The sequence below is a fragment of the Barbus barbus genome, assembly GCF_936440315.1.
Source record: "Barbus barbus genome assembly, chromosome: 35".
NCBI classification, from domain to species: Eukaryota; Metazoa; Chordata; class Actinopteri; order Cypriniformes; family Cyprinidae; genus Barbus; species Barbus barbus.
Window position 1 is genome coordinate 5559884 of NC_136763.1, and position 17112 is coordinate 5576995.

At 36.5% G+C, this 17112-nt stretch overlaps 2 protein-coding genes across 5 annotated transcripts; one reads left to right on the forward strand and one right to left on the reverse strand.

The window, feature by feature from the left end:
• Window positions 1-1292: 1292 nt before the first annotated feature.
• ninj1 (ninjurin 1) lies at window positions 1293-10793 on the forward strand. 2 transcript variants are annotated; one of them, XM_079394051.1, is made up of 5 exons: window positions 7308-7617; window positions 7779-7894; window positions 7999-8040; window positions 8180-8414; window positions 9729-10793. In XM_079394051.1, exons 2-5 carry the CDS (start codon window positions 7889-7891, stop codon window positions 9878-9880), a joined length of 435 nt encoding a protein of 144 aa, XP_079250177.1. In that variant the 5' UTR covers window positions 7308-7617; window positions 7779-7888; the 3' UTR covers window positions 9881-10793. The 2 variants fall into 2 exon arrangements, with proteins under 2 accessions (XP_079250176.1, XP_079250177.1); XM_079394050.1 differs by lacking the exons at window positions 7308-7617; window positions 7779-7894; window positions 7999-8040 and adding an exon at window positions 1293-1435.
• On the reverse strand, window positions 9886-16316 carry LOC306855378 (caspase recruitment domain-containing protein 19-like; the record flags this gene model as incomplete). 3 transcript variants are annotated; one of them, XM_079394047.1, is made up of 6 exons in its annotated part: window positions 9886-12124; window positions 12215-12280; window positions 12384-12446; window positions 15124-15280; window positions 15685-15824; window positions 16259-16316. In XM_079394047.1, 6 exons carry the CDS (start codon window positions 16302-16304, stop codon window positions 12018-12020), a joined length of 579 nt encoding a protein of 192 aa, XP_079250173.1. In that variant the 3' UTR covers window positions 9886-12017. The 3 variants fall into 3 exon arrangements, with proteins under 3 accessions (XP_079250173.1, XP_079250174.1, XP_079250175.1); XM_079394048.1 differs by lacking the exon at window positions 16259-16316 and having other exon boundaries at window positions 10813-12124; window positions 15685-15831; XM_079394049.1 differs by lacking the exon at window positions 12384-12446 and having other exon boundaries at window positions 10814-12124; window positions 16259-16310.
• Window positions 16317-17112: the final 796 nt, after the last annotated feature.

The window sequence follows — 17112 nt, forward strand, 5'->3', positions numbered from 1 at the left end:
ACGATGCTTTTTGTTCTCTCATCCCTCCCCTCATCCTCTTGCTATTTCCCTGAAAGAAAATGTTCCGCCTCCTGGAGAGAGTTGTGTTCATTCCCTCTAACACTAGCATTCTTATAGGGGATACAGGGTGAGTTTTAACATCATGGTTTAACCATAAGTAAGTTAAATGAAAAAATACGTGTTCACCACCTTCATGAGGTGATTATAAAATACCGTACAGTATAGAATTGGTGTAAAAAAAATTAAAACTCATGTTTTCTGTTAGTGTAACAACCCACTCTGTTACTGAAGTAGTCTGTAACAATAGCTTTGCACTTGACATTAAAGGCAAATCTGGGCATATTATCTCAAAGTGAGTCACATAAATAAAGACTGAAAGATGTGTTACAACTATTCAAGTCTCCCATAGACAAAATAATTTAGTGCTCAGTTCATTTATGGTATGGACACGTTGTTACACAGCAAAAGGATAATCTTTATCGTTTAGAGATATTAAAAGACAAATGTGCAGTAAGGGTCAGAAATCTAATCTTACACGCTGCACCTTATATCTATAGAAACTGAACGTCTTCTGTAATACTGCAATTAATTAGTCTGTCATTAGCCTGTACTTTAAGAACTTGACACACTGAACTGTTGTCAGTGCTCTCTTTAAACTACTACAGTTAAATTATTCTGCTCTGTCCCAGGGTAGGCTAATAATTACTAATAATTACAACATATTTGTACCTAGATATAAAAGTTTAAAACGTTTAAACCTATTTTAGGCCAGTAATCGTAATATCTACACTGATAAGAGCACGAACTTTGGTATTAGATTGTGGACGAACGGCGGCTGTGCCAATGTTGAGCCTGCACTGTAGCGATTCGAACAACTGATTCGGAATCGGTTCTTTCGCACAAATTGCTCAAAGAACCGAAAACAGCCACCCTTTTACAGAAATATTGGTTTGTGCCATCCTTTAATGGCATATTATGTACTCTATATTCTGATATAGGCCTATACCACATATTTCTTAATTTTACTATTAATTATTGTAATTTCATGTGGTAGCCTACATCCGTGATATTTTGTATAAACATTTAGAAACTAGCAAATTTACATTAAACACTGCTAAAACTGCTGAAACATCCCGGCTAAAAACGTTTTGTACGTTTAGTAAAATGCAATTTGTAAACGAATTGTTCAGATGCTAAACCGATTCATCTGAATGATTCAAAAGATCCGACTCTAAACACAGAGAGATCCGGACAGTGCTTCTGCAGTCGTTTGTCCAGCCCCTTTTCCTTTCATCGTCCATGAGATCATAATGCACCACAGACACTGAAACACAGCTATTTACGGAGTGTTAGTTAACGTAGAATCAAAAGAAGGAATATGGCTTCAGAAGCGATGGAATTGAATGGAGATGCTAACAGAAGTGATTCAAGAGAGGTGAGTGATTTTGAACATATAAGTATAATTTAAAACGAGCACAAACGCATCCGCCAATGGGATGTTTGTGTGAAAGTTTAACCCATTATATTGACGTCTATAAAATCCTGTAGGGTTAGACAAAAATACATTAACCGAGCAATACATACTCAAGGTTTTTTGGAGTCTGAAAGCGTTTCTTTAGTTTGAAGGAAAAAGGCTGTTAATGTAGCCTACATTTAACAGTATTTTACCATAAAAGCGTATATTAGTTTCTTAATTATTAATATTCTTTGTAGATTATAAAGTAATACCCCTTTCCTCAGTATTAATTTACCTATATAATACATGTAGCCTATTCCATATTTTATATTAATGGAATGTATGGAACTGATATAGCCTACAGTTAACCAATTAACCATTTATCTTACAGAAGTTCATTTTCATTGAAAATTTAACAGTAAAACCATAACAGATGGATTCTACATTGAGCTAGCCAAGTTTTACAGTCTCGCTTACCAAGGAGGGAACAAAACATGTACAAAGTAAACAAAAACTGACATCACATCATAACTTATGTTCTAGCAGTAAAGACCCATATGAAGCATTTGGTATAGTAGTTCCTATTATTACTACTAAAGTTAATGTGTAGTGAAATATGAATGTATAGGGGAAAGTGTATTTTGTGTGTTTTGACAGATCACCAGTTCTTATTACAAGTTTTTCAACTCTTGCAATTCCCTTGGCTTATGTTTTTAATTCATTTAAACCTTAAAGTGTAATGTGTTTAATGTTTTTCGTACACTTTCATTAATGTTTGCACTGAAGAAAGGTGAGGTGAAGTGGTTAGAAAGACTAGAGGAACATTTTACCACCAGTGGATTTTTTTTTCGCCCAACAAACACCCCGAAACACACAAAGTCAAACATATCATCATTCCTGTGGGCAGCACCAATGTTTAAGACACTGTGTGTTTAGGCGGACTGAAAAGGGCAGTGATTTATGTGGCTAATTTCTATGCCAAGTGGAAATGACGCCTCCACCTGGCTTTGGTATGATGTAATATTTGAGTAATATTATGGACAACTGCACCATTGATTGTGATGCAAGTCTGAAAAACAAGATAAACACATGAACTTTTTCTGCTTTTACCACATCAGCTGTAGATTCATTTAGTTATACCAGCGATGGGCAAACTTGGCCCTTCCAGGCCACTTTACTGCAGAGATTTGATCCAACCCTGATAAAACTCACCTGCCTGTAGCCTTATAGTAGTATTGAAGACTATGATTAGCTGGTTCAGGTGTGTTTGATTAGGGTTGGAGCTAAACTCTGAAGGATAGTGGCCTGGAAGGGCCGATTTTGCATACAGTAGAATGCATACAGTATATGACATGAATAGCAGCCCAATCTGTCAGGGTTGCCATGTCTTTAATTTGAAATGCTTGATTTATGTGTATGAAATGGTTCAGGTAAGTGAAGCCAGGAGAACTTTTATGGCATTCTGGTTGGAAAGCTTTGTAACCTTTTGGTTTTTAACAACTAATGAGCTGCATGGATCAGCAGGACAGAGAAAGAGGAAGATAATCCAGGCTGTTACTTTTAGATAACTGATTCAGTTTTCTATAGAAAGGGTGTTGTGAAAGTGTCAGTATCTGAGTGTTACTGGGGTTCATGGAAAGAGAGAGTTTTTCTACTTTCTTTGCCACTCCCAGCATAGGCACAAGGGTTCTTGTGTTAGGCAGCTGGACTGAACCGTACCCAAAGTCAACACCTGTTCTGCACTCCCCTGAAGAACCTGCAATATTTGGGTATATGCAGTGCAGTCAGTCTCAACCAAAGATGAGTCATTTTCTGCCACTTCATAAATTTAGTCTGGGGGAATTTTTGTCAATACTGAAGACTGAAGTCTGCTACCCAGCTGGTGAGAAGAAAATAAAACAAAGTAGATGTAATAATGTAACACCAGAAGGACATCAGAGCCAGCTCGCACCTGCAGTCTGACCTCTCTGCCAGAATAGAGAAAAATAATGCTTCTGTGTTCAAGGGAAGTTGTGGCCTAATGGTTAGAGAGTCGGCCTCGTAATCCAAAGGTTGCAGGTTCGAGTCTCGGGCCGGCAGGGATTGTAGGTGGGGGGAGTGAATGTCCAGCGCTCTCAATACCACGACTGAGGTGCCCTTGAGCAAGGCATGACCAGCTCTTTATTAACTCTATTTAAAAAGAAAGAGGGATTTCTTGAGTTAATAAATCTTTAAGAGGCCCTTCACGCTAAGCCAAAAAGTACAATATGAGTTTGACGACTCGTGGACTAAACACTTAAGACGGTGGTTTTCAGACCAGTCCTGCGAGCACCCCCAACACTGCACATTTTCTGTGGCTGTATCCGAAATCGCCCCCTATACCCTCATTCACTATTCCCTACAATAGTCCACTAATATAGTCTACTTGAAGGAGTGAATGAAAACGAGTGAGTGGCTGTATCCGAAATCGCCCCCTATACCCTCAAATAGGGCACTATTTGAGGGGACGGACATTTTTAGTGGTGTTCGAAAACATAGTGGACTTTCTGGAGTGCACTCATTCAATCCCACAATGCATCGCAAAAACGAGTGTACAACCGATGTACACTCAACGGCTAGAGAATCCCCATAATGCACTGTGAGAGTCGTGTGCCTAATGAGTTGCCGCGTCTCGCGGTCTCGCCAGAAGATGGCGTCCGCAGCTGAATCATCCATTCAATCATTTTAAAAGCGCTCGTCCACGGCGTAATACAACACAGGTACAAATTCATTCTAAATTGACTATTAAATTTAGGGTTTATACATAATTTCAAGATAAATCCTTTAATCTTACTACTGGAGCTGCCCGTTTCAAATGATTATTAAACAGCAATCAAAACGGCAGTACTTCCCGTGCACTCAGTGTCCGAATTCACTCACTCATATTCATTCACTCCTTCAAGTGAATCAATAAGTGGGATGAACTCTAAAAGTGCTGTTCTTTTTATTTGGTAAAGCATATATGTGTTGAAACGGCTAATAATAAAATGTGACATTCTGTAGTTTTGTCTCATATATCTTTTAATCATATTTGCAAATGTCTTGACTAGGGGTGGCACGGTTCGCGGAAAAAAACCGAACCGCACGGTTCTCCACACACGGTTCGGCACGCGCTAGGACCGCGGTTCAACTGAATTCTGACAACGCATGTGGTTTGTTATAAATAACACGTAAAACAAATAGGGTTCGGCTAATGTATGTTTCTGTTAATGGATGCGCATTCTGGCTTCCCAGTACATTATAACAACAGCGATGAGAAAAAAAAAAAAAAATAAGTGGACAAATCATTCACTCTTGTTCAATGCGAGTGCCGTATGCTGGAATATGAGCATTTATTCCGTCATCACCCGGGTGCTGATAGCGCGCGCACAGGTGAGACCTGAACAGCACACGTTGATATCGGTGTTTAGACTAAAGTCATGTAAGCTTTGCCAGCTCAAATATTTAAGAGCCAGAGGACGCGAGCTCGCGCGCGCAGTGAGAAGATTTGTGCGTGCGCTCATCAGAAGCGCACAAACCTGCGCCTCAGAACGCGCGCAAATATGAAGCTCTCTCTGAAGTATTGTGTTTTAATGGATCAATTCACACAAAATTCTGTCAAAATGACCGTCTTGGTAAGTATCCTATAGCAGACATAGCCGGCTGGGCGTACAGTATCAGTGCTTTCTCTTAAAGTGACAGTTAATAATAAATAAACAGCAACAACAAAGAAATCACTCACTGCTCTTGATTGAATCGCTTTTGTAACTTTAATAAAGAGTAATCTTTAATTTATACAGTCAAATATGCAATGCTGTTTTACCTTTGATTACTTTAATCGTACTTCAATTTCTGTACCTAAAAAACCCCCTGAAAATCACTGATTATTTTATTTGTATCTTTACTCTATTGTATTTTTATTTGTGCTGTTGCTTGTAGTTAAAGGTCTGCTTTTATTTGTGTACACTCACAATGAAAACAAAACAGATTTTATATATATAACATGTAATAATATTTAGCATTTTCACATCAAAATAAAAGAAACTGAGCAAAGTAGATGTCTTTTTTTTCCCTGTTGTACCGAAATTGTATCGAACCGTGACCCCCGAACCGAGGTACGTACCGAACCGTGACATCTGTGTACCGTGCCACCCCTAGTCTTGACTCCACAGCCAACAGAGCAATTTTGTCTTTACTGTTCCAATACTTATGGAGGGCACTGTATAATTCAACATTAACTGAGGATGCATAAGTGATGTCACTTCATAATGTTGATTCAGTGACATTACCTTTGTTGTTGTTGTTGAAATATCCCTAATGTTTCTACATTAATTACGGGAGCAAAAGTGATGTTGAACAATGTTACTTCATAACAGTGATTCAATGATATTATCATAGATGTTTTGTTAAAAACTCACCATTGTTTCAACATTAATTACGGGTGCAAAAGTGATGTTGAACCAACACCACTTTGTATCATCAATTCAATGCAGTTAGAGTTGAGGCATCAACAATGACTTATAGTAACATTGTTTCAAAGGTTTCTTGCTATCTGGGATGAAAGCTTTAAGGAATTTGATATTTGAGAGGTTTCTGTAGTGCAGAGGTTGATGACTTCAGCAATGACTTCTGTTGTAAAGAGACGGAAGGAAATTATGTCAGGGTCAACTAACACGCACCCCTTCCCTTTTTTCTAAAGAAAAAAACACAAGTGACTTTCGTTTCCATCTAAAACTGAAAAATAGGACTATAGGTGTCATATTACTATAGAGTCTATGCATGACTCAAATTTCTGAAGGATATATTGCAGGTCAGAAAACAACTATTGTGCTTGAGTAAAAAAAATAATGCAAATCGTATGCCTCACTTGAAAGCATATTGTGATTTACCCAACTACTGTGTAATACTGGATCAACAACCTGATCCTCAAACAATATTTCTATGAAACTATCAGAGCATTAACCCCAACCTATACCTCTTAAATAAGAGACTTAAAGGGATACTCCACCCCAAAATGCAAATGTTGTCATTAATCATGTCATCCCAAACCCATAAAAGCTTAGTTTGTCCTCGGAACACAATTTAAGATATTCTACCAGTAACACTTTACATTAAGGTCCCAACTATACATTAACAATGAGCAATGTATTTATTAGGCTAATCTTTATTAATGGTAGTTATTTTTAGTTCATGTTCAGGTCTTTTAAATGATATTATCAGATGCATCTTTTGATTTTAATAATGTATTAGTAAATATTAAAATGGACTAATTAAGATTAATAAATGCTTTCAAACTATTTTTCATCTGTTAAAGGCTTACTCCACCCCAAAATGAAAATTTTGTCATTAATCACTTACCCCCATGTCGTTCCAAACCCATAAAGGCTTCGTTTGTCTTCGGAACACAATTTAAGATATTTTGGATGAAAACCGGGAGGCTTGTGACTGTCCCATTGACTGCCAAGTAATTTACACCGTCAAGGCACAGAAAAAATATGAAAAGCATCGTCAGAATAGTTCATCTGCCATCAGTGGTTCAATCTGAATTTTATGAAGCGACGAGAATACTTTTTGTACGCAAAGAAAATAAAAATAATGACATTTATTCAACAATTCGTCTCCTGTCTGTGTCAGCGTCATTTTGGAGAGCATCCGATGGACGCAAAGTGCCTACGCTATTCTCTGTCATCAAGTAACACATGGATATGCTGTTTCCGTTCAAGTCAAAGTGTAAATAAAAGTACTATACATATCCATGTGTTACTGATGACAGTGAATAGCGTACGCACTTTGCGTCCATCGGATGCTCTCCAAAATGACGCTACGCTGACACAGACGGTGAGTTCCAAACGGGATATATTGCCCTCCGAAGGGCACTTCATAGTGAAAACAATCATGGCCACCATACTGAAGGGTCGTTCCAAACTGAAGTGCTCAAAACTGTGCACTTCAAAGATTTCGAAGGGTACAACTGATGGGCACTTCGGGCTCCCATGATCCTTTGCGCAGATTATTTGCGTGATGACAACGCCTCCGTGTGGGCACGGAATGATGACGCAGAAGGGAACTTCAAGAAACAGTTGTTTGGTCCCCTACACCCTTCAACCCTTCGAAGCGCTCACTCCGGAGGGCATAGGGATGAGCCCTTCCAAATGGAACGCAGGGTGAGAGACGGAGAGGAGACAAATTGTTGAATAAATGTCGTTATTTTTATTTTCTTTGCATACAAAAAGTATTCTCATCGCTTCATAAAATTCAGATTGAACCACTGATGGCAGATGGACTATTCTGACGATGCTTTTCATACTTTTCTGGACCTTGACAGTGTAATTTACTTGGCAGTCAATGGGACAGTCACAAGCCTCCCGGTTTTCATCCAAAATATCTTAAATTGTGTTCCGAGGACGAATTAAGCTTTTACTGGTTTGGAACGACATGGGGGTAAGTGATTAATGACATGATTCATTCTGGGGTGGAGTAACCCTTTAAGCAACATTATTTGATAATACTGTTTGATAACCCAAACTCTAAAATCTGGTTAATAGCAAAGTTGTCCTAACGAGGACCCAGAAACCTTTCCAACTCTGGTAAATCACATTAAACTATTTTGCAAACATATTTCAGAATATTTCCTCCATCTTTCTCTGTAAACATGTACTCATTACCTTGTCTCATTCCCATGGATGTAGTAAGTAACATCACGTGTGTTTTCATGCTTGTGCTTAGCATCCTCGGCAAAGCCGCTGGTCGAGGAACACCCCAATTAACATGAACCATTACGCCAATAAGAAAAGTGCAGCAGAGAGCATGCTGGATATCGCACTGCTGATGGCCAACGCCTCTCAGCTGAAGACCATCCTGGAGCTGGGACCCACCTTCTCCTTCTACATTCCTCTCATCAGCCTCATCAGCATCTCCCTCATCCTACAAATCATCGTGGGGGTCTTGCTTATCTTCATAGGTGAGAGAAACCAACCAAACTGAGAACCTATGTTTACAGGCTTCAAAATATAGAGACAATTGTGATTTTAGACATGATTAGATTTGCTAACATACTCTTATTAGCAGTATCATACCCTATTGCATACGGTACTTCATATTGAAGTATGAACATCATATGCAGTGGCCCAAAAAATATATATCACCTTTTATAATATAAATACCCTTTAAAAAAACAAAAACACAAGAAACTATTTAAATTAAACCTTTCAAACTGGTAGTGTAGTATGTAAAGCAGTATTCAAATATTAAACGTCTCAAAAAGTAGTTCAACGAAAAGTGAAAATTCACCCTCATGTATTTCCAAACCTATGTATGACTTTGTATTATGTTCATGCTGTTCTCCTTCATAAAATGCAAAGAAAGCAACATAAAAACAAAGTAGTCAGTACAATTTAAGCACTTTAATTCTAGTCTGTTGAGAAGTGATTTGATGTTTTCTTGAGGAACAGATTGAAATACAAATCACTTTTACCAAAATCTTGCCTTGAAGATCCTATTTGACAGCAGTGGTCACCATTCAGTTTTACTATATAGAAAAAAAACCCAGCATGGATGTTTTGCTGTAATAAAACTTCCATTTGTGTTCTATGAAAGTAAAAGAAATGTCTTCTCTACTGGGTTCTGAAAGACATGAGGGTGAGTAAGCAATGACTGGAATGTAATTTTGGGTGAATTATTTTAACATTTGGGAATTCACTCCAGTGATGCATACCAAAACAGTACTTTCAGTACAGAAGTTCCAGAGAGGTCGATCCAACACTAATCTATTTGTATGTAATAAATATAGTTTCAACATGACTATATCAGGTGGTGAAAGTCAATCATGAAACATTTTGGTGTTTCTCATCAGAAATTTTAAAAGATGTAAAACAGCTTTTACTTTCACTTTTTTGATCCACATAGTGAGAGTAAGAGCAGATGAATTATCACATGAATCATATCAAGAGATTCAGTCCCAATTTGAGAAATATTCATATTCTCTGCTCAACTTCAAAAAGCCCCCAGTGTCCCATTTCTAGCAATCATTAACTGTGGTATTTCCTCAAACACAACTCTGTACTTTACACCAGAATCCGCTGTGAACACAATCACACTCTGATTAATGGAAAACGAGCTTTATCTTTGATATTGAAGGTTTTAGAGTAAGCATGCAAGTTTTGTCCGAATTTTAGCCTTTCATTTTAATTTAAGAAGCTGTTAAATCAGTGTAATAACCTTTTCTTAAATGTTCTGAATTACATAATGAGCTTCTGTTATTGCTCTTGTTCTACAGTGAAGTGGAATCTGAATGACACAAGTAAACACTACATACTGAATCTTCTGGAGAACATTGTCACAGCTCTCGTCTTTATCATCATAGTAGTTAATGTTTTCATCACAGCATTTGGCATCCAAAGATCAGAAGACACAAAATCACGAGTTTAGGATTTCAGACAATTATACATATTTGGACATTTATTATCAAATCAAGCAAGTTGTCATGACACATTCAAATGTGCCTCGATGTAAATATGCCTTATGTTTTGCAGAACCCTTTCTAGTCCCAAAATGAGGTAATAACAGCCTAAATAATATAAATGTAATTTTAAAAATGCAACTGCATGTAATTGTTTAATTATGTAATTCATGTTAAATTGCATCAATTGTGAAATTGGATTGTATATTCTAATCGGATCATTACTGAGATTGAAAATAATCAAGACTATACAGACAATACCTTTCAAGCCAGAAGTGGAGAGTAGCACCTCACCTCACATGGGACCTTCATACTGCCTACCTGATCACTGCGTCAGCTGTCTATATAGGGAAAATGGACTCATTTTACGTGTGGTTCAACACAATGCAACTCTTTTGCACACAGCACGTTTGTATTTGTTTTTACTTAAAGGTCATATTTAAAGGCCTTGCTGCGTGAAGGATAAATTGCTTACAAAGTCAAAGAAGTCTGAGAACAAAGTAATTGCAGTGAAGAGTGTTTAACTCGGCACTTTAGCAAAAATGATTTTTTTTTTTCCTTACAAAACTATGTAAATTACAGCACATTATACATGATCTTGTATTAACCCAAAAACGTAAGAAATTAAGATTTTTTTTATATTTGTATAAGAGCACCATCTACTGACTAGGTGAAGCATATTGCCTTTTTCTTCAAAATATTTTTTATTTTAAATTTTAATGTTGTTTAGTGTTTTGATATTTGTTGTGATGATTTACTATCCATATGTTTTTGTACATTTTATATCGATATTGTTTGTATAAATGGCCAAAGATTTCCTTTGTTTTTCACTTTTAGAAAACGGTATCGAGTCATAAAAGAAAATTAAATAATTCAAAATAATTGCATTTAGTCATTATTTCAGTGCAAACCAGTAGACCAACCTACTGTCTTTATGTTCAGTATTGCACACTGGTCTTCTTCAGTACTAAAGCTGCTGTATTAAAGGACAAAACAATCATTCTGACATCAATAAAACTATTTTTCAGCAATCATCTTTTAGCAACTCGTCAAGTGTTTGTTTTGGTATATCAAGATGTGGAAATCAAATTCATCTTCAAGTACATTAGCAACAGTTCCACAGTTTAATTCAGCCTAATAATTTTGTAACCCCTGACAAAAAAATATAGTTTCTCAGTTGTGAATGTGCCTCATTAGCAAATTCATCTGAAAAGTTTCCAGGCCAAAAGTTTTACAAAACACTACAATTGCACTGCAGAAACAAGGCCACAAGAGTAAATTGACAATATGAATTATTAGTACACAAACCAGTACAAACATGCTGCTAGTATAAAAGTAAACAAACAATATAAACATATTTGTTGAAATCTTAGCCAACAAGTAAAAGTAAGTAACAAACTCTTAATACTCCAAGGTACTGGACTTTAAGGTTACCTGTAGACTTCATTGTCGTGTCAAAATATTCTGACACGTTGATTTGATTTGTCAAGTTTACCTAGTTTTGCATGTGCTAAATGGCGTAGTGAATTATAAGCATCTGTCCACATTTTACTACTATAATCTCTTGGCAAGTCCCAAGTCTGTGACAATTGAAAGATACTGACTATAAATAAAATATAAATGAGTTTGACATCTATTTTTTAAAGTACAATAAAACAAATGCACAAACAAAATGAGGGTTGCAACTTTAACAGAGCAGCTCAGCATTTTCAACTTCAACTAAATACTTTAGTGCAAGTAGCGAGTTTGGTTCCTATCCAACTTTTCTTCAAATTAACGAGTTCCTGCCCTTGGTATTGCATACAAATGGCTATTATTTCAATGACTATAATGTTTGAACAAAGATTTTAAGCAGTTATATCAACCATTATATTGTTAAATTTAAAATTGTAACAAGAGATTCCAGATTTAGCCATGAAACCTAAAAATGTAATCTTTGGAATTCTGCCATTCTAATTCTGAATTCTATCAATAATTGCTCTATATACATAGTATGTACATATTTTAAAACCTGAAATAAAATATTTTTTGAAATTTTTGACAAGGACAACTGAGTATTTCAGAATCAATTGCCGTGTCTAAATTCTTTAAGGCAACAAAAATCCATCATTTTCCATCTTCTGTGTACCAGATGAGAACGTCCCGCACTTTTCGACTAAGACCCATCGCAGCCAGACCCAGAGCGCTGCTGGAGCCTGACACCTGCTTGGACTCTGCAGATAAAAACATTTTGAGAGCTTTAAGTCTAGAAAATACATATTTTTGATGTGGATATCAAGATATTAACAAGTTTGTGTGCTTACCACCATAGTAATACAGCAGAGCGGCTCCTACAGCCACACTGAAACAACTAAGGAAGAAAAACGGACCTGCGCAGAGACAAAACGAAGCAAAAAAAATGTAATTATGGAACACCATTCATGCAAATTGTGTACATTTACTAGTGCATAATCACTGAAAAGGTTGACCTACTATGGTCATTCATTACATATCTGTCCTTGGGACTTGGGATTGGGACAACTGGTTCACCAGACTCTACAAAAACAAATAGAACTTGGTGGTCAAACCAAAAACAATTCAAAGTCAAGTTTAATAACAGGCTGAAAGGAACAGTTCGCCTAGCTGAAAACTTATTCACCCACTGGCCATCCAAGATGTAGATGAGTTTCTTCATAGGAACACATTTGGAATAATTTAACATTATTCCAATGGACTGATAGAACTGGATTGTCTAAAAATAGCAATATGTCATCTGCAAATAAAGATGTGTGATGTGAAGTGTTTTTAATGGATATAGGAAGTATAAATTCTGATTGACGTTCAGTTTGAGCAAGAGGTTCTAGAGATAAAGCAAAGGTGAAAGAGGACAACCCTGGCGGGTGCCTCTTCCAATTGGAGATGATTGTGAATTTATCTGGCCAGTAAGAATGGTGGCCGAGGAATTAGCATAGAGGATTTTAATCATATTTATAAAGTTGGAGCTAACACCTAGGTGATCCAGCACTGCCCACAGATAGTTCCACTCCAAATGGTTGAATGCTTTCATTGCATCTAAAGAAAGTATAGCAGCGGGAGAAATCAATTGTTCAGATGAGGAGATTGTGAAGTAGTCTTTGTAGATTATCTGAAGCAGAATGAGATTTAATAAACCCTGTTTGATCATGATTAACAATATTAAACATGATTTAGTCATAAAGCATTCTAGGCGGCAGGCTAAAACTTTTGCATAAATTTTAACATCTGTACCAATTAGAGAAAGTGGGCGGTAACTAGAACATAGAGTAGAGTCTTTATCTTTTTTAATAGGAGAGATATAATGGCCATGTTCATATTTTGTGGAAAGAATCCTTGATCAATCGAATATTGCATCATATCTAACATAAGTAGAACTCAACTGGTATGTCATCTAGGCCTGGGGATTTCCCCTTGCTCATAACTTTAATCAATGATTCTAATTCAATCAGTGATAAAGGCCTATCTAAAGACTCAGAGTCTGATTCTGACAGATATGGAAGATTAAGAGTATATTAAAAAAAAGAAGTGTAAGATGTGGGTTCACATTTAGAGTTGGAGATATATAGATCACAATAGAAGGAACAAATTTATGCTCTTCTGGTCAGTCAGAACCTCACCAGTTTGAGATTTCGCCGCTGTTATATTAGCAAATTTTTCACTATTGTGCAGACTGAGAGCCGGTAAATGGCTAGGTCTGGTACCTTGAAAATAATCATTTTGTCTGGATCTTTGAAATTCGGCTGTCTCTCTATATAACAAATTAAGCTTTTCCTAACAGCTTCAATTTTAGCTGCCATACTATCAGAAAAGGTGTGTTGGTTTGCCTGTTATAATGATCGGAGCTTGGATTCCACCAGGTCAGAGATTTTCTTACGGTGAATTTTCTGGCAAAAGGAAGCAAATGATATTGAAAAATTCCTTATGAAGCCCTTTGTCGCCTCCCACAATATCTGCGGGTCATCTACCGAGCTTTTATTGATGTCAATAAATTCATGTAGTTTACTTCTGAACTGATCACAAAAACTCATCTTTTAATAAATTAGAATTAAAGCGCCATCTGGAGGCTCGCGAATTGAAAGTAATACTACTATGGTCTGAAAGAGAGAGGGGAAAGATGTCGAGTTCTAGTAGCATTGAGGTCAAGGAAGAGGAAGCAAAAATGTAGACAATCTGTGAAGATTATTTGTGTCTAGCTGAGAAAATTGTATGTTTTTTGGGAGGGGTTGAATATTCGCCATGCATCTACTAATGAAAAAGAGGCTATGCATTGATTAAGTTGCTCAGTAGAAACAGTCTGGGAGTAAGAAACATTGTCAACAGATCTATCAGCGTTCATATCTGTACCCATTACTATCTCAAAGTCTGTTAGATCAGTGAGATAGGTAGATAATGCAGAAAAAAAAAGTTGGATCTGGGCTGCATGGTGCGTAAACTGATAGAAATGCTATCTTCCTATTGTCAACCATAGTCTTCATACAAGCTATTCTGCCAGCATTATCACCATTTCTGTCTAAAATGGAAATATTTAAATTTCTTCTAACAATTATTAAAACACCTTTAGTTTTATTGTCAGTCACAGCAAAAGTAATATTATTACTACATCTATGAACATCCTCCTTCCGCAAATGAATTTGTTGGATTAAAGCAATGTCAACCTTTTTTCGTCGCAATAGTTATAAAAAAAACGTATACGTCTTTTTTCAGTGATGACTATACCAATCACACGTTGGTGGACAGAGTTAGTGCAAATAGCCTCTGCCAACAAGGTGGGCTATTAGCCATTTTCAACTTTAAAATGTCGCTTACGGCCAAATAATAACGCATCCAAATGTTAACATAACATATTAGTTTTGAACTTTTTTTGTACCTTTTTTACGTGTATATAGAGCTTAATCTGTGCATATTTTTCTCCTGATTCAGATGAGACTATTTTTTCCCTGGAGAGAGCAATACTATAGATATTTTAGCCGAAGGAAATAGTTTTAAGTAATAAAATTAAAAAAAAGCCTTAATGAGGAAATTGATCCAAAACTGTTCTGATGAAGAATCAAACTCATCTACATCTTAGATGGCCCAGCAACCAATGACCTGTTCCTTAAAATACATTTCTATCACCACTATGAATCAAAAATGACAAAACTAACTCAATATCCTCAAAAGAATGTTGTTTAGGGTGGAAAATGATGACTCTGCCAACCTCTGAGTCGGAGGCGTGTGGGTAAACTGAAATAAACGTCCTCCACGTGGAGGTGCAGTGCGCGGTAAAACTCTCGACATGCCTCCTCTCCTTTCTCCTGTAGATGATTCAGCAGCTCCGCCAGCCTGACACAGGTGGGCACATCCAAATCCCTGAACTAATGTTTGGGAAAATCATTATTGGAAAGAGAAATAACGTACAAATTTGGACAATTGGACTGTTTATCTGTATTAAGTGCTGCAGACATGATATCAAAACCCGGAAGACTAATTCACCATGGGTTCCCTCGAGATTTTCCTATGGGGTTTTTCCAGTGCAAGAGTAAAATAAGGTCTGTGGTAAACATTGCTTGACAATACGGTTTGCTGTACGGCAGCACACTCTCACACCCCAAACATTCTAATGTGGTTCTAATATACGTTGTAGAGCAATAAATCCAAATATAGTCATTTTTGTGTTTTACCCCATTATAAAACCTCATGGGAACATCTTGATGTAACCCGTGGTGAATTAGTCTTCCGTTTTTGACGTCACTGCAGTTACTAAGGGTGGAGCTCTTACTTTGGAGGCCTCCTTGTCTGTCAGGATCTGTGGATAGATTCTGTTGAGCTGCAGGATGAGTTTATCCACCAGTTCTGTATCTAGACGTTGGTCTGTTTTCAGGAACCGGCTGTCTATTCGCAGCTGTTCATGGAAACTCTCTGTCATTTACACAGAAATAAAGCCATACAGGTTTAGAACAACATGAGAGAAACTGTCATTTTCTGGATTAACTATTTCTTTAAATAACCTCATCTAGTAATATCTTTATAAATACTGTGCACATTTCTGCCAGAAGATGGAGCCACTTCATAAATGAGGAACGCAAGACTGTCAAACATACTTTTGAGGTACATTGAGTGTTATTTGAATGCCTTATATAGCCAACAAAACGCTTTATAAATTGGGATATATTATATTTACGGATTATAGAGCTTCTGAAATGTAACATATTAAGCAGGGTAGACTTTAATGCGCCGTAATGGAGCACAGCGACAACTGTCGAAGCAGCTCAAGTTTGTGAGCAATGTGTATAAGGATCATATATACATATTTACAGTTTATATCAGCAGTAACAAATAGAAGTTTGACTGACCTCCCATTTTGAAGTGCCCTCTGCTGTCTTGTTTGGAAACGCCCATTGCATTGTATGTGTGGCGGGGCGGAGACCACGAGGAGAAATACCGGAAGTTCCAGTGTCACATACGGAAGTTCACGCAAGTACAGTTTATATTTAGTGTAAACAAAGAGTATACTCTTTGGTGTAAAGTCTAGATTCAATTCCCTTAGTATCAGAGATTAAACACTTACTGAATATGATAATATTAGACAGTAAGCGCTACACTCTTATCTAAAACGATTTATAAATAAATAATATTAATGTTTATAGACACACACAGATTCCTTTCTTTTGTAACAACCTATATACATTTTTTTTTACACTGTAAATAAATAAATAAATGTCCTACTAGTGTTACCAACTGTCAATAAACCTTTCAAAAATATAATTAAATCAACCTTACCTTTGCTGGAATAAAAATTATGACAAGTAGCCTCCTATAAATGTAAATGTTGCTGAGAAAAACATGTCCATGTTATGCATAGTTAAAAAAATTTAGCAGGAAATATTTTCTTAATATTTGCACAACCCTGATTTGAACAATTGTGTGATATTGCTTTTATACAATAGTTTAGAAATCACTAATTGATATTATATATTTTTTAATGATATTATTTAATTTTTTAATTATATATTTTATATATTTTATAATTTTCAAAACAAAAAAAAAAGTATATGGACTCCACTCTGCTTTCACTCAGCACTGCTCATATAATCTGTAACGTCAAGAGAAATGATGCAAACAGTGAAACATCCCAGCACTGGACTCTTGGAAATCCGTTTGAGCAAATTTGATGACCAAAGCTAATTTTCAACCACTAATATGCAAA